Source organism: Colius striatus, chromosome Z (genome assembly GCF_028858725.1).
Source record: "Colius striatus isolate bColStr4 chromosome Z, bColStr4.1.hap1, whole genome shotgun sequence".
Lineage (NCBI taxonomy): Eukaryota > Metazoa > Chordata > Aves > Coliiformes > Coliidae > Colius > Colius striatus.
The window spans coordinates 13,259,337-13,286,700 of NC_084790.1; the positions used below are offsets into that span (position 1 = coordinate 13,259,337).

The window sequence follows — 27,364 nt, forward strand, 5'->3', positions numbered from 1 at the left end:
ATGAACTACTATACACTGCCACAATTACATGCCAAGGAAAGCAGACAGATAAAACACATAGACATTTCAGATTCACATGCAATTCTGTTTTGCAGATTTTTGAGGGATTTTTTAAAACAAATTGGCCAAGAAAATTATTTAGTACTATGGATTCTGTTCACATTATAAATCAATTTTCTTTTCTTTCCCAAATCAATATGGCGTTTCTGGAAATCCTAAGAAATAATGTCACAAGTTTTCACATTCAGAAAACACGAAGCCCGGAACAAATGTATCTTAATTAACAAAGGATATTGGTGGTTCACATAATGTAACTGCCTTGGAAAAACAGTATTTCTGTGAAATTTTCTAAAGCTGCCTGCAGGGTTCTCCACTTTGAATGCTCCTCACTTCACACAATCCTGCAGTTAGATTCTCTGTCATATAATTTATTTTACATATGCTGCTTCAAATATGAAAGCATACATTTTTCTATCTGCTTCATTCACATTCTCCTTAGCATACACAGATCAATGATGCAAGAAGCCAGTGTTTAACTTCTCAGACACATGCACCAAATCTTCTCCATTTGCTGAGATATATTCCTTCTACCTCTCCTGTGCTATGGGGCAACCATAGGAAAGTGATTGTTTTTACAAGATGCTTTCTTTTTTCACTTCTTAAATTAAAAAAAAAAAAGAAAGAGCAATGAAACATTCATCTTCATCAAAATCCTGTAACCTTATTTGAATTAAAAGACAGCATGTAAAATGTTTTGATGCTTTCTGCAGGAGTGATGAGCTACTAGTAAGCCATTTAGTTAATGATACTTTTGCTAAAACCAAGTTTTATGCATAACTAAATAAGTTAATATTTGTTGGGGTGTAATGAAGAAAACTAGAGTGGAGAACAACTGCTTAATTTTACATTGAAATTTTTGCATTTTCAGCAAATTAGGTGCATTCACATAACGTGGAGATGGTGGAACAAAACTAAAATAATCTTAAGCAATGGAGAGACAGAATGCCAACATCATCCAAATGCAAGAACTCTTGGAGGTTACAAACAGGTTAACCTCTTTGTTTCTCAACTCCTACTCCAAAGCTTTCCAATTGCCTGCCTCATATGTTTCCCAGGAAAGGTCTTAAGGAAATTGCTGGCAATCAGATACTCATGACCTGACCCTTCTCTCCCAGGAACCTATGTAATGAGTATCCTTGTGAGAATTCAAGTCATAGATTAAAGAGACTCGTTTTTTCCTGACTGAGACAACAACTCACAGTATGGTTGATCCCAAACAAGCACTGTTTTTGCCTTAGTGAATTGGAGACAGTCACAGTTTGAAGGATCAGCAGATGGAAATCTAGGGACAGCATTTTTTTTAAAAGAAATAACTGTTTAGCCAAGTAAATAGGCCTGGAAGATCCAAAGTCTCAGCTGCTGGGTGTTTGAAGCTCTGTTCAAAGGTGTTTTCCTACCGGTTGAGTTTATTTCTTCATTTGAAACAAATATGTTTGAGATAGGAATTAATTTACTTCTATAAATGAGTTAACGACAAGGCTGTAGGAAAAAGATGCTGCATAGTGAGAGGGTGATGTGTTGATAGGTATAAAATTTACAAAAAATGTTCCTTTGCTTTCGAAATATGCTCTAATTGTGAATACAAACCAGTATTTTACTGTCAAAGGCACATGTAAGAGGGATTTGTGTAGCAGAATCAGCAGTTTTCTCTAGAAATCTACAGATTTCATATGTGACTAAGACAAGTTAAACCAACATAAAACACGAGTGTTAAATGCAACTTTATATTAAGTGTAATGTCTCCTTACTGTCCTGCATTCTATGTTTTTCCCCACTTTATTTTGTCTCTGCAGCTTGCATTTACTGTTCTCCCATCTCAGGCCATACTACTTTCTGAGGATAAACAAAACTGAAGAGAACAGCTTGACCTGCAGAAGTCTGAGCATAAGAGATTTGAGATTTTTGGTCTTGCTTTAATTGGTTGCCTGCAAAAACTTTTCAAGCTGTTGACTGACCAATTAATGAAATTGTGCAAGTTACTTTGGTTATTCTTGAAACTTGAGATTACTAGCTATCAACACAGTTACCAACAAGGTGCTTCAAAAGTTCTTGTGCCCTAAGAAAGTTTAATTTTTTACTAAACGAAGAATACATTCAAACTCAACAAAGGAATCCCCTGGCAGTACAGCGGGAGACATTTGCAGTTGGCACAGTAAACTGCTTTTCTGTCATAGACATTAATACTGCAGACTAATTTGTTTTGGTTGTATTTTTCAAATGTTTGATACAGTTATTTGGTTAAAAGAGCTTAGGATTTTTTTTATATGATAGATTTTATTATATTCTTAGCCTATTCCAAAATAACGGTGCACATAAAATGAGAAAGATACATTGTCCCGGTGTTTAACTATGCTAATTTGGAACACGATATCTACACAAAGAGCTACATTCTATATTCCTTCAAAAAAAAGATAGTTAAAAATGGAAACCCATTTTAATATAGATATCAAAAATGTATGCCCAGATTTTTAGAACAATGGGTATTAAGTAGTTCACTACGCATCCAAATTTTATTTGTATTAAAAGACAGTGTGTCTTTTTGCATGCCTACAGAATTGGTAGTGAGTTATAAATGAGCCATTAATTACATTTTTATGAGTTACAAGGGAGGAAGCAGCTTGACTACAGGGATATTGTTTTGGGAAAGGTGAATTATCATGTTTAAATTTGTGAAGAATACAAAAGAAGGCCCAGTAATTTCTGTATGATGATTAGTCCAGGTGATTAAGATCACACCTACTAGCTGCCGTCACACAGAGATATCATATAAATTCTTTCACTAGGTACAGACTTGTCAACTGGGGATGACAAGTGAAGGAAGATTAACAATGTCTGATTATACTTTTATTTAAATTCACCCTTTTTAAAGAAATGTTAGATCTTTAGCTTCTAAGACACAAGAGTCATATTCAGGATGCACAGACCCAGATAATTTTATCTGAACGTATATGTTTCAGATAAAGATTTAATCTAACTACAGTAAAAATGATCCTGTAAAGCTCTGAACCTCATGGGTTGCTCTTTACAGATAGTTAGAAGTTATCAAAGTATTTGTGTCATAGCAGAATAAACTAAATCAAATGCATTTGAAAGCGTAAGGAAATACATTTTTTCCCTGTTTCAGATATGGTGGGTTCACTTAATTTTCACCCAATTAAACACATCAGAAGACAGAAATTATAATACTTTTGATTTGGTATTATATCTTTTGTTCCATTCAAGTTATACAGTAAGTCAAAGTGCTGCTGACAGCTCTCGTTTTGAAAATGTCTCTTCTCCATCAAGTCACATGTGAGCAAGTTCTTTCAAGGTGTGCACCTTAACATTTGATCTCCTTGAACACTGCCTTTGTAACTGATGGCTTCTTAATGAGATCATTTGGCTTGAATGTAGGGAGCATAAATCAACAAACTCGAGGTTAAACCTTAAAAATAAGCAAAACACAATATAAAAACTGGAGCAATATATACAGACATAATTTGCGTATTGTCTCTGAATTATTTTAAAGCCACTTTTTTCTTTTTAAGTTTTGGAAATGCCTAATATTCTACACTAAACCTGCATATGTGATATATGTAGTGTTATGCAGATTGAGGAAAAGGGTCTTGGAGGACAGTTTTTCATCCTAAAGATAAAAAGGAACTTCTCAGCTTTCCTGTATAATGCTCAACAAAAAAAATGCTTTCCAAGAAATCTGGCATCATGCCAAATGATTTCTGTAGAATTTATCAGTCAGAGCTATCATTTACAGTGTGTATGAATTAAAGCTTCTCTTTTTTTTTAACAGTTTTATCATCCTGCTCTCAATACCTTTCAGATTAATCTATATGCTTTTTTAAGTATAAAAGCTAATGGTCAAATAGTAAACTCATATTATGACATGATCTATTACTTGAGAAGGATGTAAATAATGAAAATACCCAGTAAAAGACATAAGAGAGAAGACAAGGGAAGAAGTAAAAAAAAATAATCCCAAAAATCCAAACAGAAAAAGGAGTGTATTACATTAATGACTTTTAGCTCACTGAGCAAAGGGATTTCCTTCTTCTTAGTCAAAGTCATGTTCAAGGATTACAAGAAAAATAAAACCTTTTCTATCCTTCTTCAGTGTACGCAGATTTGGACATTTCTTTAGATGTAAACTACGTTTCCAATCAAATATTTACTGGGGTTAAATAAACATAAAAGGGGCTATAGGAAGCAATCAAAACCAGGGAATTCAAATCTTAAATCAAGAATACACCCAGCACACAGTACCAGTGTGAAGCTGAGAAAATTTAAAGTTAAAAACAACAATGCATGCTTCAACCTGGAAAAGTAATAAATCAAGGAAACAACCACAGGTTATAGTGCAATCTTCCAGCTTTTAATCAAGATAGGCTGTTTGTTTGAATGAGACATTGTAATACAGTTGGGAAGTAATTAAGAGAATCATTACAGTGAGTGTTACACAGCTGGCCAGAGTAAAGGTCTTTCCAGCATTCTGTCAAAGAGAAAGCAGTATTCAAAGATGGAAACTTGTTGTGCAAAAACAATCAATGGGGACAAACAGCACTGGAAACTTTCTGCCACTTGAGTCACTACCAGTCACGACAAAAAACATATGAAAGAGGAAGTTTAAGATCATGACCTGTCAAAAACTCATCTATAAGTGAGAGGATTTGTTATAAAATGTGCAACAGCCACGGGTTTCAAGTCACGCCAGCAAATGTAGGTTGAATATGCTGCTCACTGAAGACAAGACTCTCTGGTCTGCAAGTATCTGGGCTTTGTTGGGTGCCACTGATATATAGACTATTCAATAGCTGAATATAAGGGCTTTTATCCTAAAATTCAGGACTATAGAAACTTGCTATCAGTATCCTTGCAGGAACCATTTTCCTCATGATCCAATACTTCTCTCTGATGAAAGCATACTTCTCCAAGAGCTGATACTGCTGAATCCAAGACTAAAGGTCACCTATTTTTTGAAGAGGGAAGAGAATATAAATGCCTTGGGTTTTTTGCATGTAAACTGTTTTATCTGTTTTCAGTATATCATGAAGTATACTTAGATATTTTTGATGCCTTTTCTTCCTCTCTGAATTACATGTCTATATAAAATTATACAGACACTAAGAGCAAATACCTAGCTTTGTAAACATGCACAAGAAAGCTATTATAATAAATGGTACAAACTGAACATAAAATAAAATTTAAAAGTCCATTAAATTAGACCTGATTATTATTTAAACTAAAAGCAGTTAAACCATTATGTTCTTGGAAATTCAAGGAAAAAAAGAAAAAAAGGAAAAAAGAAAAGAAGAAAAGAAAAAAAAAAGAAAATGGAGCAAAGAGGTGGAGTGACTCATAGGTAGATAGATAAGTTTAAGTTATGGAAACTTGCTTATTAAAACTTACAATATTAGTTAGAAAATCGCACTATAGTTTTATGAAACTGCTAGCCTTGTAAGCCCACAAACAGAGCTATTAGAAAGACACAGCTATTTCTTGTAACGTAACTATTGCTCAGCGCTGATAGTTTCAAGGCTGGTATGTACCTAAACAAAGTTACTATTGCTTAGCCCCGATAGTTTCAAAACTGGTATGTACCTAAACAAAATTGTTATGGTGTAGCTCTCACGTTAGTTCTACACTTTTTGGACATTGTACACCACTGATAATTACAAGGCCTGCCTAGTCCTAAACAAAAGTGGGATGGCAGAGGTTTTAGGCCTCATCCTGTCCAAGGACCCAGGAGTAAAGATACACTGCAAGGAAAGTTTGGATCTTAATCCAACAGCAATCCCTAATGACCACTGAAGGAAGCAAGAGGACATCAAAAGAAACATGACAGAGGCGTAACTTGGGTGGATGAAGACAGGACTATGGGAGGGCCCTTTCCTGGAAATGTGATGAATATTCATGTCAGTAAATATAAGCCGAAAATCCAAAGGCTGGGGTGGGCATGTTTTGTGGAGAAATCCCCCGTGTTCCTCAGAGCTGCAATAAAGAATACCTGCTTAATAGTCACATTGGCTATTGAGTCCTGACTGGATTCTTCATGGCATCACTTGGCAACCCAGATGGGACCTTCTCTGCTCAGCTGCAGGACCAAGTAAGGAACAGGACTCTCTAGGTGCACCCCAGGATTTCCCGGAGGGCTTCACTGAGGGAGCAGACAAGGATCATCATAGAAATAAAGGTATTCTTTATTTTGTGTGGGTTAGTCCCACTTGGGACCGGGAATGGTCATCTGCATTAGGGGTCCATAATTCATTGGGAGTTCATCCCCATCCTGTGTGGGACCTGTAAATCGTAGGAGACATCCACAAGCAAAAAACTTTAACTGGGAGTTAATGAAATCAGCTGGTCATCTTTGGGCTGATTGTGCAGTCTAGTTACTGCTACCGAGTAACTGTTCAGTCTAGTTAACTCACTTAGGTCTGGCTAATAGAGACCTGCAACTTGTAATGAGGATTTCTGAGTTTTGCCTATCTTTTTACTTATTTTTGGTTCCCAATGTCTTTGTGAAGTATGTTAACAAGTTTTGATGATGGTGTCTATGTGGGCGTGACTGAGATGTGTAACTAAGCACGAAGCAAGTGCGGAGTCCTGATCTGCGATTCCAATATTCCATGAGAGATACGATCAGAGAAGGACAAAGCGAATGATAATACTATAAATTGTTTGTTGGATTGTCTGTGAGATGATAACAATTCACTTGATTTTACTATTAATATTGATAATAATCCTTGTGATATGTGCAATGTTGAGTCTGAAATATTGTGGTTGGGAAATACCCAGATTGTTTGTCCCGAAGACTTTTAAGCTAAACAGTGTTTTAGTCTAAATTCTACTCCTAAGTACGATAATTTGTTTAATTGGACATCACTTGGGAGTGAAGCCCAGCTGCCCTCAACCACCCAGAATTGTCTGAGGTTGGTTGGAAAGCAAGGGGGTTTAACTGCTGCCAAAATAATTACAATTTAACTGAAGACTGTGACATTAAATTGATGTGGACCTTAAATTGTACCAGAACATTAATAGGAGTAGCTGTTTCTGTAGTTATTATCATTATCTGTTGTTATATTTACAAACGCTGTCTGGTGAGCGGCCTAATGCTGCCCTGTGTTGTTTAAACTAGACAGCTTTGTGTGGAAATCCAGAGATAAAGGTGATTTTTAAGCAGTTTAGAGTTTTAAGGAGGCCTGAACAAGGCGAAAGTTAGTTGTTTGTGGAAATTAAGTGCAAGGGCTGTAAAGGGCAGAAAGGAGTTGAGTTAATTGTGAATTACTGCTTGTAACACAGAGGAGCATTATATGGAGACTATGATGACAGTGATAATGGCTGTATTGGTTTGGAAAAAGGCAGATAAAAAGAAGGAGTTGAAAGTGATATAGGAGTGTTTTGTGGAAGTGATAAAGAAGAGTTTTGTGACAAGTTAGGAAGGAATAACAAAGGAGAAGAGGAAACAGGGAAGGTGACAGGAGCAGTAGTGCCTGCATTGGATTGGAAAGGAATCAGTGAAGAAGGATGAAGGGGAGTTGGAAATGCTGTAGGAAGATTTGGTGAAAATAGTATGAGAAGTTATAGTGGAAATAATGGAGAGGATTTGTAAAAATGGTAAAGAGAGTTTCGTGTCAGGATAGGAGCAAATCAGTGTTTGTGCTGTAAACTGGAGGGACATTCAAAGAGGGAATGTCCAAAGCTTTTACAAGACCCTAGAAGGACAGCCTCTACTGTAGTTAATTGGCAGGGACCTGGCAATCTACCCTGGTGGATCCACTGGAGGAAAAGTTGGGTCAGATATTTAATTGATTTTTGGTTCCCAATGTCTTTGTGAAGTATGTTAACAAGTTTTGATGATGGTGTCTGTTTTTAACTACTGCCCATAAGCAAAGACTTTGTGGACACAGTGGGAGTGACCGGCCAACAGAAAACTGCATTCTTTTGTGAACCTCTCAAAGACAGATTGGGGAAACAAATTGGAATACAGAAATTTTTATATCTTTCAGACGCTCCTAAATCCCTGCTGGGATGAGACTTATTAGAACAATTGGAAGCCAAAATAAAATTTAAACAAGGGGAGATATTATTTACAGTAAAAGAAAATCAACTAATTTATATCCCGAGCCTAAATAAAATAACTCCTGCTAAAACTACTGGAGTAATAACAGTCTTCAATGAAATTGTTAATCCAGGAATAATGGCATAAGAATTCCAGAGAGAAGTGAAAATACTACCCTGATAGTGATTGAACTTAAGGAAGGTGCCACCCCTGTTTGAAAGAAACATATCCATTGAGATTGAAAAATCAAAAAGGAATAGAAAATCCAATTAATTATTTCATAAAACATGGTCTCTTGATGGAAGGCCAATCAGAATATTGCTAAAGACATACATCCGGTGGTACCTAACCCTTACACCCTGCTTATACAAAACTTAGGGAGAATCAGATCTGGTTTACAGTGTTAGACTTAAAAGACGTTTTCTTCTGCCTGCCTTTAGCCATAGAAAGTCAAAAGTTGTTTGCATTTAAGTGGGATAGTCCTACTTCTGGAAGGAAAACCCAGCTTACCTGGACAGTGTTACCTCAAGGATTTAAAAACAGAAATCAAGCGGCACAAGAATTAGAAAGTGGGGAAGCTCCCTCTAGGGAAGGAACTCTTCTGCAATATGTAGGTGACTTGCTGATAGCGACTGAAACAGAATCAGACTGTATTCAGTGGGCTTTCTTGGACTAAATGTATACCGAGTTTCTCAACAGAAGGCCCAGATGGTTCAGTAGTGAGTGACCTACCTGGGATATGGAGTCTTTGGAGGACAATGAGAATTGGGACCTGAGTGAAAGGAGGCTGTTTGTAAGACTCCATTACCTGGAATGGTGAAAGAACTCAGAACCTTCCTGGGAATGACAGGTTCATGCTGGCTGTAGATCTATAACTATGGGATAATAGTAAAGCCTCTCTATGAACTTCTGAAAAACAGCCTTGCCAAATTGGTATGGACAAAAGAAGTTCAAAATGCTTTTGATGTCATGAAAAAGGAACTCATGAGAGCCCCAGCCTTGGGATTGCCAGATACTACAAAACCCTTCTGGCTCTTTTCTCATGAAAAACAGGGCACTGCCATGGGAGTTTTAGCCCAACATCTAGGGCCTCATAAAAGAGATGTGGTCTACTTCTCCAAACAACTAGATATAGTAAGCAAAAGCTGGCCAGGATGTTTATGAGCTGTGTCTGCTGTAATACTGAATATTGAGGAAGCTCAAAAATTTACTCTAAGCCAAAAGATGACAGTGATGGTCTCTCACACTGTATCGGCCATTCTGGAGCAAAGAGGAAATCACGGGCTTTCTTAATCCAGATCTTTGAAATCTCAAGCTATCCTGGTGGAATCTGATGTTGTTGCAATAGAAGTCACTAACATTGTGAACCCAGCTTCTTTCCTTAGTAAAACAACTACCAAGCTATTGACCCACGATTGCCTGGAGATGATGGAGGTTGTATATTCCAGCAGACCAGACCTAAAGGAGAAGCCTTTGAATGATGCTCATGATTCCTGGTTCATAGATGGCAGCAGTTTTGTCCGACAAGGTACTCATAAAGCTGGATATGCAATAACCACCTCTGACAAGGTAATCAAATCTGCATCTCTACCTGTTAGGACATCTGCTCAGAAAGCAGAAATCATTGCCCTAACCAGAACATTAGAACTGGTAAAAGGGAAAGAGATAAATATATGGACAGATTCTAAGTATGTTTTTGGAGTTGTACATGCCCATGGAGCAATCTGGAAGGAACATGGACTTTTGACCAGTCAAGGAAAATAAAACATGTAGAAGAAATACTTCGTCTTCTGGAAGCTGTGCAATTACCAGCTAGAGTTGCTATTATGCATTGCCATGGATATATGAGAGGTAACATTGATGCAGAAAAGGTGACAGATTGGCTGATATTAAGTGGGCAGCAGAAAGAGAATGTGAAGTCCAAATTTCAACTTTAATCCCAACTAACACAAACAGTGACCTGGATGATCAAGAAGATATTAAATATTCCAAATGAGACCTGAAATTAATGACAGACCTAGGGATAAAAGTCCCTCCTAAAGAATGGGTATGACTAGTAGATGGAAGGACAATAATACCCTCCTTCTTAATTTGGGGTCTGGTTAGAGCAGAACATAACAAAACCCATTAGGGAGTGGATGTCCTGTACAATATCTTAATCAAAATTGAATAGGGAAAAATTTATACACAACAGTTCAACAAGTGACACGACAATGTGAAATATGTTTGAAAAATAATCCTAATACTGGGAATCTGGTACAATTTGGTACAATTCAGAAGGGAAATGCTTCGGGAGAAAATTGGCAAATTGAACTCCCAAGGAAAGGGGATTATCTATACCTGTTGGTAAAGACAGACACCTTTTCCAGATGGCCAGAAGCTTTCCCTTGTAGGACCAACAAAGCCAGAGAAGTAACTAAGGTATTGTTAAATGAAATAATACCTTGGTTTGGGGTACTTATAAACATCTCATCAAACAGAGGACTCCATTTTTGTGTATAAATAGTGCAGCAGGTGAGCAAGCTATTGGAAATTAATTGGCAATCACACACTCCCTATAGGCCTCAGGCGAGTGGACAAGTGGAAAAATGAATCATTTAATAAAACAACAAATAGTCAAAATATGCCAAGAGGCAAATCTGTGTTGGTATCAAGCATTGCCAGTAGCTTTGCTCAGCATATGTGTAGAACCAAGAGCTAAAGAAAATCAGTCCTTTTGAAATACTATATGGGAGGCCATACCACACTAGTATAAGTGTGAGGATCTGAGTCAACTGGGAGATTCTTACCTTCATAATTATATAATCTCTCTGGGAAAGCAAATGAAACTAATTAATAAGAATGTACTGGGAACTAGAATCAGGGGCTTGGATCACCCTATACATCCTTTTAACCCAGGAGACTGGGTTTATGTTAAAAATTTCTCAGATGATCCTCTTCAGGAAAAATGGGATGGACCATATCAAGTGCTGCTGATAACCTTTACAGCTATTAAGATACGAGAGCAACCTGCCTGGATTCATTACTCCTGAGCAAAAAGAGCCCCAGAAGGACAGTGGACTTCTGAACTTCAAGGACCTTTAAAGCTGAAACTACAGAAGCGATAAAATGGAATTATGAATGCTGTCAATCATTTTGTTGATACCAGGTTCTTGGACCTAGAGGACTGGGATTGATTGGCCCTGGTCTCAAGCACACATAAAATATATGGGAAGTATGGGCTTGAAATCAAACACAAGCTTAAATTTGTTAACAGCGGTTATGCATGGGCCAGAAATATATTTAGAGCATGAATGGCATTGGGACGACACATACAGACTGCAGTGGCTGCTAGGGAAGGTGGGACAAGAGATGAAGGTGGGCTGCAGGGTTACCAGTGAAACTACTCACCAGTAGGTAAATCAAATCTCTGTAACTGAAATAGAAACAAGAGAAATGACAAAAATTTGTACTAAAGAAGAAATGGACTGCTGGCACAATTTTACTCTGCTCAAACCAGTATATATAGTGTGCCTCTGGGCCCAAGGGGAAATAGGACTGTCATTTAAATTCAAAAGCGACACTATATCCTCAACCATGCCACCTTCCACAACTACTGTTACAACTACTTTTGGATCTACCTCACCTGCCTTTAAGATTGGCACCAAAAAAACTAATAAAATTGGACCCTATGCAGTTAAACTGACTGGGCAACAGCAAACGCTCCTTAATCCTTCTTGATCACTAAAGAAGGTAGATATGTCTTTGCAAATTAATATCACTACTATTAACTCAAAACGTTCACCTTTTCTTGGTATTTCCAATATTGGATGGTACTATTGGTTGCATTATAGAAAACCGTCCCGCTCTAAGTGAGATGTAACTGGCATGTTGGAAACTGGACTTGGAGTTTTAAATACAATAGACTCTGAGATCCTTGCTGTTAAACTAAGTGCAACTATTAATGAATTGCAAAAATTGGAACAACCCCTAAACCCTTCCTTGTGGAGCGTAGGAAATAATCAATGGATGCTTTCAATCCTCTTTAAAGAATCTGAAAAAATATATTTGGGTAACCACCAGCTAATAGCCCATACTATACGAGCTGTCCAAGATAATATGTCCCTGGCATTGAGCTTTATTCAAGCTCAGCTGTGGATATAGTCCACAGTGGCTACAATAATTTGAGAAGGAGAAAACAGAGTTATCCATAGAGCTTAGGAAGTCATCTGGGATCATGCCACTAGTTTTGAAAGAAAATTCCAATTGTGGTGGCACCTTGTAAATGTTACATATAACCAGGATACTAATCAAATCGTTGCTTTTGTTTTAACTGTAGGCGATGCAACAGTCTGTACCATATATCCTGTTGTGGCTTTAGGAATTTTAAAAGAAAATGTGATATTATACCCATCAGAGCACCAGGAACGGGCTTATAAAAACAGATACACCCGTATATGGCAAACTATTGATGTTGATGGTTGTACCACAAAGGGAACACAAGGATATATATATGTGAAAGTAATACTTTGAGAGCTCAAGACATTTGTTTAGACACTGAGCAAAATGTCTGTCATTTTGAAATATACTCTGATAATGATCCAAGGATTGTTCTAGAAAACATCGGAAAGGGTTGTACATGTTTAAGATCTTTACCTCTAAACCAAGAACTGTGTACCAAACTATACATAGCGGTTACATGTTATATGATACTTTTTCACCAACTCTAATTGGAATGAACACCACATTGGCCAGAAAGTTATTAGAACACCCTGATCTGGATAACTGTAGAAAAAGTAAAGGGAGATATTCCTAAGCTCTTACTTACAACTCACCATAAAACCCAAAACGTACACTGAGTAATAAAAAGAGTACAAGAAGAAGGGGCTTATCACTAGTGGGAAGCTCTATTTGGATGGTCTCCAACTGCTAGTGGAATTTTTTAATCGACTACTCCATCCTGTAGTGGTGGTACTTATATTGAATAAAGAATGCTTAGTCTTATAGTCATTATATACACAAGAGTAAGGCACATGATTCATAACTTAGCACAAGTCAGAAGCTTTAATTGAACATTTATGCAAAAGGCTATAATTTTAATTATCATGCTCTGCAAAAGAATTTGCAAGGATCAAGGGAAGGGGGGAAATTGATTCATAGGTAGATAGATAAGTTTAAGTTATGGAAACTTGCTTATTAAAACTTACAATATTAGTTAGAAAATCGGACATATAGTTTTATGAAACTGCTAGCCTTGTAAGCCCACAAACAGAGCTATTAGAAAGACACAGCTATTTCTTCTAACGTAACTATTGCTCAGTGCTGATAGTTTCAAGGCTGGTATGTACCTAAACAAAGTTACTATTGCTTAGCCCCGATAGTTTCAAGATTGGTATGTACCTAAACAAAATTGTTATGGCATAGCTCTCACGTTAGTTCTACACCTTTTGGACATTGTACACCACTGATGTGGTTGCTGAAGTGAAATAATTGTAATGGATTTATGCTTTGGTATGTAGTTTCATAATTGCTGTTGGATTTTTTTCCTCCACTTAGAACCAAAGCTAGTTTTAACAGTTCAATAATCTGTGTTTTGAACAGAGATTAAATTATTTTCTATTTTATTTTGGTGTGAGTATATCTATGCAAAAAGGAACAAATAACATAAAGCTCCACTCATTCAAGAAAGAAAAAAATCAAATCCATTATTAATTTTACCTTCTTCCATGAATGAACAAGGTATGAATAACTAGGCCTGCCTAGTCCTAAACAAAACTGTTATGTGGGATGGCAGAGGTTTTAGGGCAGTTTTCATCCTGTCCAAGGACCCAGGAGTAAAGATACATTGCAAGGAAAGTTTGGATCTTAATCCAACAGCAATCCCTAATGACCACTGAAGGAAGCAAGAGGACATCAAAAGAAACATAACAGAGGCGTAATTTGGGTGGATGAAGACAGGACTATGGAAGGGCCCTTTCCTGGAAATGTGATGAATATTCACGTTTGTTGTAAATATAAGCTGAAAATCCAAAGGCTGGGGTGGGCATGTTTTGTGGAGAAATCCCCCGTGTTCCCCAGCGCTGCAATAAAGAATACCTGCTTAATAGTCACATTGGCTATTGAGTCCTGACTGGCTTCTTCACAGCATCAGGAGGAAGGAGTTTATCTCAGTTTTACCTTTCCAAAAAACTCCCAGGAAAAATAAACTTCTGATTGTACCTGCTGGTGAATCAATTTATGACCTGCAACACAAAGACTTGTTTACGGCAGGTATGAGACATGAATGTCATCATGAAACCATTGGACAGAGGGGTTTCATCGTCAGGCTCACATAGAAGAAAATAAAGCATTGTTGTCACTGCATATTGCATTAGGTACTTTCTGTGGTCCATAATACATGTACTGAAGTACATTTTGGTATAATAAGAATAATTATGGCTAATTCTTTCGATTACAACTAATCCAAAAAGAGCATTATGTTGGATACTAAACAAATACACAGAGTATTTAAAAGGAGACTTAAAAGCATAAGACTAAACAAAAGTGACAGGTTGAAGATTGCCCTGGCAAGTTATTGATAACTGGTAAAAGTTTCCTATTTACCTGATAAGCAGTTGCTCCAGCACCACCAAAGCTATAGTTTCACAATCAGTGAATCACTTTCTCAGCAAATGGATGTTGAAGAAAGTATTATGTAATTCATGAGGAAAAGGAAATAAAGAAAGGGTACCACTGAATTAGCACTGTCTTGTAGGCAGTCAAGTTACAGGATTTTACAAAGGGAACACAGAATATGCATGCTCAGTGCGAAACTGCCTTGACTCACAGAATTTATGTCCAGCTCTGCTCTAAGTACAGCCTGTTGGATACATGTCAAATTGGTGTGAAATATGAGCAAGAACAGAAAGAGGCTTTACATTTCCTTTATGTATCCCATAGGAACGTGCTTGTACTCTATATAAATACAGTGAAGATTTGTTATCTTTTCCTAGTGCTGCTTAATACTTTCAGGCTCTTAAGTTGTAGCTAAGTACAATACATTTTGAAGAGTAGTAGGGGGAATGTTGGAACTCCAGGAAGTCAGACACAAACACAGAGCTAGTTCACTTCCTCGGGGGGAAAACTTGTTCATTCATGGAAGAAGGTAAAATTAATAATGGATTTGATTTTTTTCTTTCTTGAATGAGTGGAGCTTTATGTTATTTGTTCCTTTTTGCATAGATATACTCACACCAAAATAAAATAGAAAATAATTTAATCTCTGTTCAAAACACAGATTATTGAACTGTTTAAACTAGCTTTGGTTCTAAGTGGAAAAAAAAATCCAACAGCAATTATGAAACTGCATACCAAAGCATAAATCCATTACAATTATTTCACTTCATTGAATAATGACTCAGCAACCACATCAGCTATATGACCCTGATATTCGCTGGCAAAGCCACTCACAGCCAAGCACACACAGTCCAGGATGTTCCTACAGAATGTTGACAACAACTTCCTGTTTTAAGTGGTCGAAAAGCCAATGAGGAAGGGTGTGCTGCTGGACCGTGTGCTAACAAAGAAAGGTTGGTTGAGGATATCAAGGTTCGAAGTAGCTTTGGCTGCTGTGACCACCAGATGGTGAGTTCAGGATCCTTTGTGTAAGAAGCAGGACACCAAGCAGGACTATGACTCTGGATTTTAGGAGAGCTGACTTTGGACTCTTCAAACAACTGCTGCTTGGAGGGATCTCACAGGCTAGAATTCTAGATGGTCAGGGTGCCCAAGAAAGCTGATTTGTCTTTAAGCACCACTTCATCTAAGCCACAAGTAAAAAAAAAAAAAAAAAAATCAGGAAAAGTGAGAGGTCTGCATGGATGAACAAGGAGCTGCTGGAAGAACTCAAGCAGATTAGCACAGTCTAGAAAGATGAAAGAAGTGGAAAAAGAGTCTGGTCACTTGGGGAGAGTATGGGAATGTTGCCATATAAGGGTGAAACTAAGAAGACTAAAGCCCTTTTGGAATTAAATCTGGCAAGGGAAGTAATGGAAAATAAGAAGGGCTTCTTCAAGTACATCCATAGCAAAAGGAACCTTAGGGAGAATGTGAACCCCGTGCAGAATGGGGTAAGTGCCCTGGTGATGGAGAATGCGATGACTTCTTTGCCTCAGTCTTTACAGCCCAGACTGGCCCTCCAGAAGCCCAGTCCCTGCAGGATAATAGGGTAGTCTAGTAAAACGAAAGACTTCTTAGTAGAAGACAGCTGGGTTAGAGACCTATTAGGTAAAGTGGATACCAAAAATCCATGGGTCCTGACAGGATGCATCCATGAACACTGATGGAGATTGTGGATGTTATTGCTAAGCTGCTCTCCATTTTTGAACAGTTATGGAGCACAGCTGAGGTGCCTGAGGACTGGAAGTAGGCCAATGGATCCAAGAAACTGCAGGCCAATCAGCTTCACCTCCATCCCTGGAAAGGTGATGGAAAAAAATAATCCTGGACATCATTTCTAAACACATGAAGGAAAAGAAGGTTATCAGGTGGACTGAACCTAGATTAATCACGAGGAAATCCTGCTTGACCAAACTGATAACCTTCTGTGATGATGTAACTGGCTGCCTAGATGAGGGGAGAGCAGCAGATGTCATCTACCTTAACTTCAGCAAGACTTTAACACCATCCCCCATAACAGTTCATAGGAGAAGCTCAGGCAGCGTGGCTTGGATGAGTGGATGGTTAGGTGGATCAAGAATTGGCTGAATGACAGGGCCTAGAGCATGGTGATAAATTGCCTCAAGTCTACTTGGAGGTCTGTGATCAGTAGGATTCCACAGGGGTTAGTTCTGGGCCCAGTCTTGTTCAACATCTTCATCAACGACCTGGATGAGGGGACAGAGTGTACCCTCAGCAAGTTCACTCATGACACCAAACTGGGAGGACTGGCTGATTCACCAGAAGGCTGTGCTGCCATTCAGCAGGATCTCAACCAGATTGAGAGTTGGGCAGACAGGAACCTCATGAGGTTCAACAAGTGCAAGTGTAGAGTCCTGCACCTGGGAAGGAACAACCTCCTGCACCAGTACAGGCTGGGGATTGACCTGCTGGAGAGCAGCTCTGCAGAGAGAGACCTGGGAGTTCTGATTGATAAAAAATAAAACATGAGCCAGCAATGTGCCTTTGTGGCCAAGAAGGCCAATGGCATCCTGAGATGCATCAAGAAACGTGTAGCCAGAAGGTCAAGGGAGGTTCTTCTCCCCCTCTCCTCTGCCCTGGTGAGGCCTCATCTGGAGTCTTGTGTCCAGTTCTGGGCTCCTCAGCTGAAGAGGGACAGAGAACATCTGAAGAGTCCAGTGCAGGGCCACCAAAGTGATCAGGGAATGGGAAGATCTTTATTATGAGGAATGGCTGTGAAACCTGTGGCTATTTAGCCTAGAGAAGTCTATAGGGAGACTTCATTAACACAACTACTTATAAGGTGTATGTCAAGAGGATGGGGCAGCACTTTTTTTTCTCGTCTCCAACCACAGCACTGGGTAATGGCCAAAAGGTGAAACGCAGGAAGTTCCACTCAAACATAAGGAAAGACTTCTTTCCTGTGAGGATGATGGAACACTGCCATAGGCTGCCCAGGGAGATCGTGGAGTCTCCTTCATAGAATCACCTAATCATTCTCTGGAGTTTTTCAATATGCACCTGGAGGGGTTCCTGTGTGACCTGAGCCAATCCTGCTTTACCACGGGTGTAGGATTAGATGATCTCTAAAGGTACCTTCCAATCCCTACCATTTTATGATTCTACATACTGAAGAATATACAATAAGAAGTTGTATACAGAGGATAACTTCTGTAGTAATATTTTTAAGTAATATCTTACTTATGCCTTTTAATGCAATATTCATAACATGATTGTTACAGGTCATTGGTGCTATAAATCTATTTTGGTCATCTTACCTGGCGTAACCTAGAGAGAAAGCAGTTTGGCAACTGCAAATGTTTGACAGGTATAAAACCACCCAGTTATGAAAAAAAAAAAACCAAAACAATGTCCAATTTTAGCAAAAAAGGCACCTACAGCTTTAAGTGAAAGGGAGATAAGACTATTTCTCAAGATGAACCATTTCCAATTATAGTTTGCCAAAAAAAAAGAGCCTGAAGTCAATTAAAATTGCAAGTTCTAAAACTCCTTAAAATAGGCTTTAAAAGAGAAGCCTTCACAAATGGAACTTTAACTGCAGAGCACAGTTGGATGCTGTTATAATAGGCATTTTTTTAATAACTTTGATCAAAGCTTATTAACCAGCAGCATCAAGCCATCGGTGGTTTGGACTACATAAGAGAATTAATTAAATTTAAAGGGCCATAGCTTCCTGAAGGCACAATATGTAATCCCCAAGGCAGAATCTTGAATAAAGGAGATGAGAACATTTGCATAGTAAAACAGTGGAAAATGGCAAGGTGCTTGATCTTATGTATTTGAAGCTTTATAGCGAGTTTATTAGAACTAATTTCAAATCTCTCATCAAACAATTACAAAAGCATAAGCATTCAAAGTCTGGGGATTCATTTAATATGGCATATTTCCATACATATGGCAAGAAACATAGAACATAAAATTTCATTTAATAGGCTAGATCATGAGATCCTTCCTTGTCCCAAGGAGCAGTAACTTCTACCAATTTGTATGTGAAATATGACAAAGGAATTCATGGGCAAGAGAAAATAAAATACAAAAAAGCAAGTTGACTGTATATTAGTACCCAATAGCCTTGTTTTGTCTACAGTGTAGCCACAAATAATAGCATTATAACCAAAAATAGCAATAATAAATTGTATAGTAATTTCTTCAATTGCTTATGCTGATATATTATCTCTCATATCTACTATACATTTCAGTGTATAACATCTTTCCCTGCAGTTTTATCACATATCTGGAAAGCAGAATAACCTCTTGTCTGGGCATCTTCCAGGCACTCTGAAGAGGAAAACTATTATCCTTCCTCTGTCTTTCAAGCTCCTGGAAAGGAAGCTGAAAGGGTGGATGTTTATTCAAATGCTTACTCCTGTCTTAAAAGCTTCCTGACATAGAGGCCACTAAAGTATTTTTCAATTAATAAAGACTTTCATTTGCATGACAAATATGATTGCTAATCATGACATTAAATGATGTTTTCTAATCTGACAATGTTACTGTCATTTTAGGTCCCCTAGGAGAAAGAATTCAACAGCTAGAGTAAATAACAACAGTTAAATTTAGCACTGAGCAGGAAAAAAAAAAGAAAAAAAAAGAATCAGTAACAGCAGGGCTTTCTGCATTTTAAAATGACAAGAGACTTGCATCACACTAAGTCACCAAGTCACTCTTGCAGGCTAAGAGAAATACAGACTGGCAATTTCCAGTCTGTTTTTTAAAAAACTAAACAACAAAATAAGGTCCTAATGGCAATGAAACATGAAAGAACTAAAGTCTTGTTCCAATTAACATCTCTGAAATCTTTCCAAGCCCATTTCAGGTGCTTCTCACCTCTGAGTGTGTATCATTCTTCTTACTGTCACAGGATTAGCAGTTCCAACCAAAAACAATGACTCTAAAAGTGCTAAACACCAGTCATGCAAAAAAAAAAAAAATCAGAGACTTGATTATAGAGTGCAAGACCAGACACAACACATGCTGGAGAAGTGGAACATGGCAGCATGTCAGCAGTCTCAAGTGCAAGGTACCTGAAAAGTTGCTGGTGGCTCGGTTAGAATTTTACCAACCTTGCAGTAAAATGACAATACAAACCAAAAGCAATCTTCCCTTGCTCCCAAGAAACATTCATATCTTCTCATTAATGGAAAACTGCTTATTAGTAGGATGACATCCTTCCTGTCCTTCTTCAAGAGCAGAAACTCTCAAACAAGAGCTCACAGGCATGTGCCTATCATATATAGCTACTGCTTAAGAATTTATTAAGCTGTAGTGAAAGAAGGAGTTATGTGCCTTTTTCAATCTCACATTCACAATCCTAATCAACCTGTCATATAAACTTCCCCAGTGCTCATGGCATGATGGGCAAAGCTGTTTTATAGAAGGTCATTTAGTATTATAAAAGTTGCAGTATTTCTAAAAGTTGTTCTGCTATACATCAGTTTTTTTAGGGAAAAAAAATACCTACTGATTAAATTTTAATTTGCTCTTTTACAATACAAAGTATTCACTACGCCTGTGTGTATTAGAGACAAAAATTACCATGTTTCAGTTGATTTTGCTGTTAAGCTATGAAGTAGAAAATGCTGCCATAAAGCAAACCATAAATCATCTCTACAAATGGTACTGTAACTGTCAAATCCCTAAGTAAATTTCAGGTTCCAGTTTAACTGCTGTGGTAGGGAAAAGGTCTCTACACAAAATTTATCTAACAAACAAATATAACTTCCTGCTGTGTAGAGGTTGAAAACCTACCTGGCAGCCTTGATGAGTATTCATGCATGAGTAAAATATTTTGTCAGACACATTAAATGATTTTATTCTGTGATTCATCTGCTGTTACAGGAGGAAATCTGTCATAGTAACTGTCAATGCCCCATGCAACACAAGTTGCGTACTTTTCATACTTATATGATCAAGACCTTGTCTTTTTATTAAAAGTATGACATTGTGATTTTGATCCTGGCAGGGATGGACAGAACTAATCAAAACCTGTTCCAAATAATTCCAACACTTAATTATCCTATCAGATGTAATATTCTGGTTTTGCCTTTGTCTAATATTTGGTTCGAGATATTCAAGCCCCTTAAAGACATATCCTGGACAGAAAGACCATCTACAATGATATCATTTTGACATATAGTTTCTTTTAGACCATGAAAATTATGAATGTCTAAGATCTGTCTCTGTATTTAATTTAAATTATTTGCTAATCCCTCCACTATTATCACAATATTATTCTCCTCAAATTTTCACACTCCATGTCTTTGATTTTTTTCTTGTTTTTAGTTTAAAATCATTGCTTCTTCAGAGAACAGTGCATTAGGAAGGTACAAAATGATGAGGGGTTAGGAAGAGACCAACTGAACTAACATTGCTAAGACCAAGACAGTTCCTGCAAGGCCAGGAAAGACAGTGCCACTCTCTCAGAGCAGGTGAAACATGGAGCAGAGTGCAGATGTTGTCCAAGCAGCTCTTGGCTTTGATAGGTCACTGAAGGTATCCAGAAGGAGCTCTATGAAGCAAAGCCTGAGACATTGTTGGTTTTCTCAAGTGAAGTGTAGCTGTCAAAGGACTGGAAATCATGGCATTACACCATGTTAGGATGCACATATTTTGTTTAAAGTTGGTGTATCAGAAAATGCAAAATGTTTTATATAAATTATCCTCAGTTTCATGCTCAGTAGAGACAAAGACTAATAATTTTCCATTTATATTTCAGGATAGATGTCTTGGCTCATTTAAGAATATATTTATCATGTGTCACGTTAATTTCCATGTTCTAATTTCATTAATAAAATGTGGTGCAGCATGATATCTTACTAAAGTCAGTCTACTACTTTATTTATTTTACCTTCACCAATGAGCTGGTAATCTCATTACAGAAAACACAAGTATGTGGTTATCAGCCTCCAGTTCCTGCACCTTTACAAATATCATTAATTAACCAAACTTACTCTTTCTCTTAATGTATTTCTTCATTGTTCAAATATTTACATCACATCAACACCAGAGTAATACACACTACAACTGAATGTGCTACTTCATTTACCTTTTTCTTTTTTGTAAATATTAGCAACTTTTTTCCAACCTCTCTGGAATGCTCTTAGTGCCAAAAAAAATCTAGAAGAAAAACAACTATTGATGATTAAGAAAAGTCCTCACTCAGATTTTTTAACTCTGCAGTCCACTATAACAGAGATCTAGACAGGCTGGATGGCTGAGCCAAGGCCAATTCCATGAGTTTCAAAATGGCCAAGTGCAGGGTTCTGCACTTGGGCCACAACAATCCCCAGCAGTGCTACAGGCCTGGGGAGAGGTAACTGGAAAACTGCCAGGCAGAGAGGGACCTGAGAGTGTTGGTTGACAGTGGCTGAACATGAGCCAGCAGTGTGCCCAGGTGGCCAAGAAGGCCAATGGCATCCTGGCCTGGATCAGGAGCAGCGTTGTCAGCAGGAGCAGGGGGCTGATCATTCCCCTGTACTCGGCTTTAGTGAGGCTGCACCTCAAATACTGTGTCCAGTTTTGGGCCCCTCTCTGCAAGAAGAATATTGAGGTGCTGGAGGGGATACACAGGCAGGCTACCAAGCTAGTAAAGGATTTGGAACATGTCTCATATGAGGAACAGCTGGGGGATCTGGGGCTGTTTAACCGGGGAAAAAGAAGGCTCAGGGGAGACCTTACCCCTCTCTACAACTACCTGAAAGAAAGCTGTAGCAAAGGAGGAGTTGGTCTGCTCTCCTTAGTAACAAACAACAGAACAAGCAGAAACTGCCTCAAGTTGCACCAGGGGAGGTTCAGGCTGGATATGAGGAGGAATTTCTTTCCCGAAAGGCTTATCAGGCATTGGAACGGGCTGCCCAGCGAGGTGCTGGAGTCACCATCCCTGGAAGTGCTTAAGAGACTGGTGGATGTTGTACTTAGGGAAATGGTCTAGTGGTTGATAGGGCTGGGACAAAGGCTGGACTTGTTGATCTTAAAGGTCTCTTCCAGATGAAATGATTCTATGATTCTATAACCTGGCTGGCTAATTTGAAACATCTAGATTTCACCACTGCTGTTTCTTGTCTCCCTTAGTTGCTAGCACAGAACTACGTTACGGCACAACTACACCCAGTTTTCCCCTCTAAGTACAAACCAAAACCACTTACTGAACACAGCCATCTTTTTAATTACTAATGATTTTTTTATCATTGCAATAAAGGGCCAATAACAGCTGCATATGCATTTTCAGCTGACTTGAAGACTGGTTTCTGGCCTTCTGGACTGAGACTCTCTGCCTTTATATCGCATAGCTTTCTTCAGTCACATCCTGCAGCTGTCACTTGTCATTTAAGACAATCAGTATTACCTCCTCAGTTTTAAAATTTGAATGCATATGTGTATAAATACACAATTATTATGTGCAAACGTGTGCATATACACATCTGCCTTCACTTTCATTCAAAATAGTTTTTAAATTATGATCTTCCCTCTTCATTGCAGCTTTTACCAACATCTACTAAAATATTCTCAAAGATTTTATAATTCTCATTGTTTCCTGCAACCTGCATAGTAACATTTCAAATGTTGGATCAAGAGATAGGAAATTTAGTATCAACAGAAGAAATCCAAACATCATCTGTATTACCTTTTATGCTTGATGTAGCTATGAGCTTTGTTATCCAATCATACCACTCACCCTGTCTTCCTCATAGACACAATCTGCCTCAGACCTCTTTTTACATGTGAAAATCCTAGACCATGTTGCACTATTCAGCTCCCACCTGTGCTTTTTTATGGTTTACAGAAAGAAAAAGCTGTGTACACTGGAAGAATATCAACTGACCTAAGTGACACTCATTGTGCTGGTTCAAGAATGCCATTATCATGAAAAACTTGAGCATGCTACCTAAAGGACTTTCATAGTCTTCATACTATTTGCTAAGTTTTCAGTTGAAGAAACTCTGTAGTCATGATCAAAATCCTCAGTATTGTATCCCTCAAAGGAAAAAAGGAAGCACAAATAAAAATACTGTTGTTAGTTTTTTCCTATTATATTGATCAGTTCAGTCCCTCATGATCATCTGAGCAGGGCAGTGGGGGTTTGTTTTCATTTTTAAATACATATGTCTATCTCAAAACTTTCACTGAGTCACTTAACTCTTACTAAATCTAGAAAAAGAATCAACATCTTTCACTCTTCCTTGTCTTTTCACTAAATGTAAAGTATTTCTCATGTTATCTGAACTGGCCAAATACCATCTGAAAGGAAAGATTTTTTTAATTGAAAAGCACAGTGGAATACAACATGATTTCTCTCTATGATTGCAACTTTCTCCATTTGTCCAAAGCTCTGCCTATTTTACACTAGATCAGAAAGTCCACATCATGTTCGTCTGTGTTACAAAGCTGAATACCACTGGTATCAAGTTCTTAAACATTCTGGTTCTCACTATGCACAGCAAGCTGTTTTAACAATTAATTCTCTGGATTATCTTTACCTATGGTGGAAATAGAAAGCTCTAGTAAGAGAATCCATAGTAAACTTTGCAGACTTGAAAGGATTTTTTTTAATATATATGTATATGACAGGTATCAATGCAGTTTTAAAACTCAGATAGCCTTTGTCCTGCATACTCCTAGTAGTTTGTCAGAATATGGCTTTTTTTTTTTAATTTACAGTTAAGTATATTTTATTTTAAAAAGGGAAATTGCTGTATCTCACACATTTTACAAGACTCTAGTCCTGAAAAAATTAGTCAAGATAATTTTCATGAGGATTTTCAACAGGTAAAAATTTCACTGACAAATTAAAATTAATTCTGCTATAAATACATTTTAATGTCATTTATTCACATAACTCTTTTCATATCTGTTAAACCACCTCTTTCCCCTTTTTAAACACTATTGAAACTGTCAGGAACTATATTTTACATTTTAGCCACTCTTGCATACACATGATTCCTAGAATTTAAAATGGAACTGTTGATGGTTCAGATACTGTTAAAACTCTCATTAGTTCTGTAAAGTATGTCATTTGTCATTTTGGAGGAAATGACAGTACCTTCACTTGTACAACATGCTTTTAAACTTCCTCCCTCTAATTTGAAAATGTCAGTATTATACTCAGCATCAGGAGAGATATTTTAAGGCTTGAAGGTTGGCTTGTCACAGAGCGATTTGTCAGGTAATATTTTGTCTTCATTAGGTTTTATTCACATAAAGTGATTGGCCTGTCCATGATATTCCCCAAAGACAATACATTCTGTCTTACCTGATGGTAATGAGGCTCGTGTTAAATTTTCACTTTCTTCATCAGTGCTACCATCATAGTAATTTTCTCTCCCTGTGGCCATCTGAGTGGTAGCTATACTATCCCTAGGGAAAAAAGAAAATAGAAACATCTTCACCATCTATTATTCCTGCAAAGAATTTTAAATTATCAGGCAATGCAAGTTGATACATATCAGCATAGACTACCCATGCCAGCTTAGCATATTCATAAACAAGGACAGACAATAAAAGGTAAGATGTAAAAAATAGTATAAAAATAGCAAACAAATTAACACATGTTGTAGTTTTAGAATAATTAATCTTCTCTGGATATTTTGGAAATAGCAAATACATAAAATCATTTAGATTTACATATTTTTCTTCCCCAAATGACAAAAGGAATCAAATAATTTGGAGAAAATGCATACGACAGTATCACCTATGAAAATGGCAGAGAAATATTATGATTGGAAAACCAACTGCAACTTAACTGAAAAAAGGACAGATTCATTAAATACGTAGGCTCCAGCATCCAAAGCAATATGCTGCTATTTGCAGTGATGCCACAAGGAATCCTCTGTTTTTGTGACTAATAGTATTGTTTTGGATAACCAAGCACTTAGCCAGGAAAAACTGTCATTCACTGTTAGAGCCAAAGAAATGAAAACCAAACTGAACTAAAATATGTGTCAGGTATGACACCAAGTAACTCATGGAAATTAAAAAATACCTTGTACATTTGGCATCTACTGCAGATTCTTTAGCTTCGTTCAACAGCTTCTGTAAGTTTCTTATCTTTGCCTTCTTCTCATTCAACACCAAAATAAATCGGTTATAAAGATCTGCCTCTAGCTCTTCTTTAGCTTCCACACATTTTTCCAGCCTACAATGTAAAATAAACTGTTACACTATTTTTTTCAAATTTCAGTGTTTCCTGGAGGAAAATTTTGTAGTGAGACCAGCCTTCCTATTACAAGAATCCCCGTAGCAAACCACACATGATTATTCCAGCACCTTTTGTCTGAAACAGGCTGGAAGTAGCTTTCTTTTTTTTTTTTTTTCTCCCACAGAAAAGTACAATGAACTTCGGTACCAAAAGGGGAAAGTTTCCAAGCAGAAAAGTTTCTCTTCATGCTTTTTTGGATAGGTTCTTGCATACATGCATCTGAGACAACTAAAATTTAAATGGCCTAGTGTCTTTTTGGTTCATTGCTGAATTTATCATAGTAGGCATACCTTAGCAGGACATACAGAATGAGATTACAGGTACAATTAAGCTTGACAAAATACAAATTTGGATCACATACTTTGACTTGAAATATATTTGAACAGGGAAGAAAAAAACAGAAAGAAACAAAAAACCCCAAGAATCTGGCAACTCCACTCCAGAGTTGAGATGTCCGGGGCTGAGATGTCCACCAAAGGCTTTGGGCAACCAGGATGGCTCCAGAACTCTTTGCTTGCCAGGATTTTCCAGGCAGACAGATCTCGGCATGGTCATACAGATCTTTGCTTGACTGTTTTCCATCAACAGCCTTGCATGTCCTGTTCTGTTGAGCTAGCAAGATACAGAAACCAGTTGCTGGCAAAGCTTCACAGGACACTGCAGTAACACCTGACAGCAACTCTAATCCCTTACAGACATTCAGAAAAATACAGCGCTCATAACTCCAGTACTGTGGACTCAAGTTTGAATTATACAGATAGAGAGCAGAGATCTCAGTAAGCTTGCAGCCACCAAAAGGCAGTGTTTTAAAAGATCTTAATATCTTCAGATTAAAAAATTAAAGCACAAACAAAGCACAATGGAAATATAAAATTAAGACTATGGATGTCTATTGTCTCATAAGCAAAGCAATATTAACAAACATGAGCCCAATCAATCTAGTGACTTATAGCAAATGTAATCCTATATTCTTGTATTTCATAGCTGTATTGGCCTTGGATTGAACCACAAATATTTTAATAGTCATGTTCATAACAAGAGAATAAACATCTTGAAAAATTTAGCTGCAGTATTGTAGGAAATAGTCATAACATTCTTTTCACCACCCTGTGCAAGATTGGTAAAACAGTTTAGAAGATTCCTTTGCTATTAAACCCAAACATACACCAGATTCTTTAAATGCTAATTTATAAGATATGTAATTTCAACAGACTTCATATATAAAAATTGATTATTTTGTTCATAGATCAAAACCATATATGGTCTAAGAAGAAAGACAATAGAAAATAATCTCAGGTAGTATTAAGTCTACTGTGCAATGCTTTAGGGATATGCTTGATAGTTGATAAATAATTCATCTAATTTAAGTGCAAATAGCAGAACATCATTACCATATAGATCGG

General features: G+C 37.5%; 1 protein-coding gene across 4 annotated transcripts in view; it reads right to left on the reverse strand.

The window, feature by feature from the left end:
* XRCC4 (X-ray repair cross complementing 4) overlaps window positions 1-27,364 on the reverse strand; it is a 184,955-nt gene that overhangs the window by 78,403 nt on the left and 79,188 nt on the right. For 3 of the 4 annotated variants that reach the window (XM_062018234.1, XM_062018235.1, XM_062018236.1), the window contains exons 5-6: window positions 25,746-25,898; window positions 25,017-25,120 (exon numbers count right to left, since the gene is read on the reverse strand). In XM_062018234.1, the coding sequence (XP_061874218.1) occupies window positions 25,017-25,120; window positions 25,746-25,898 (257 nt within the window). The remainder of the gene's footprint in view (window positions 1-25,016; window positions 25,121-25,745; window positions 25,899-27,364) is intronic. The other variant, XM_062018237.1, reaches the window with a different exon arrangement.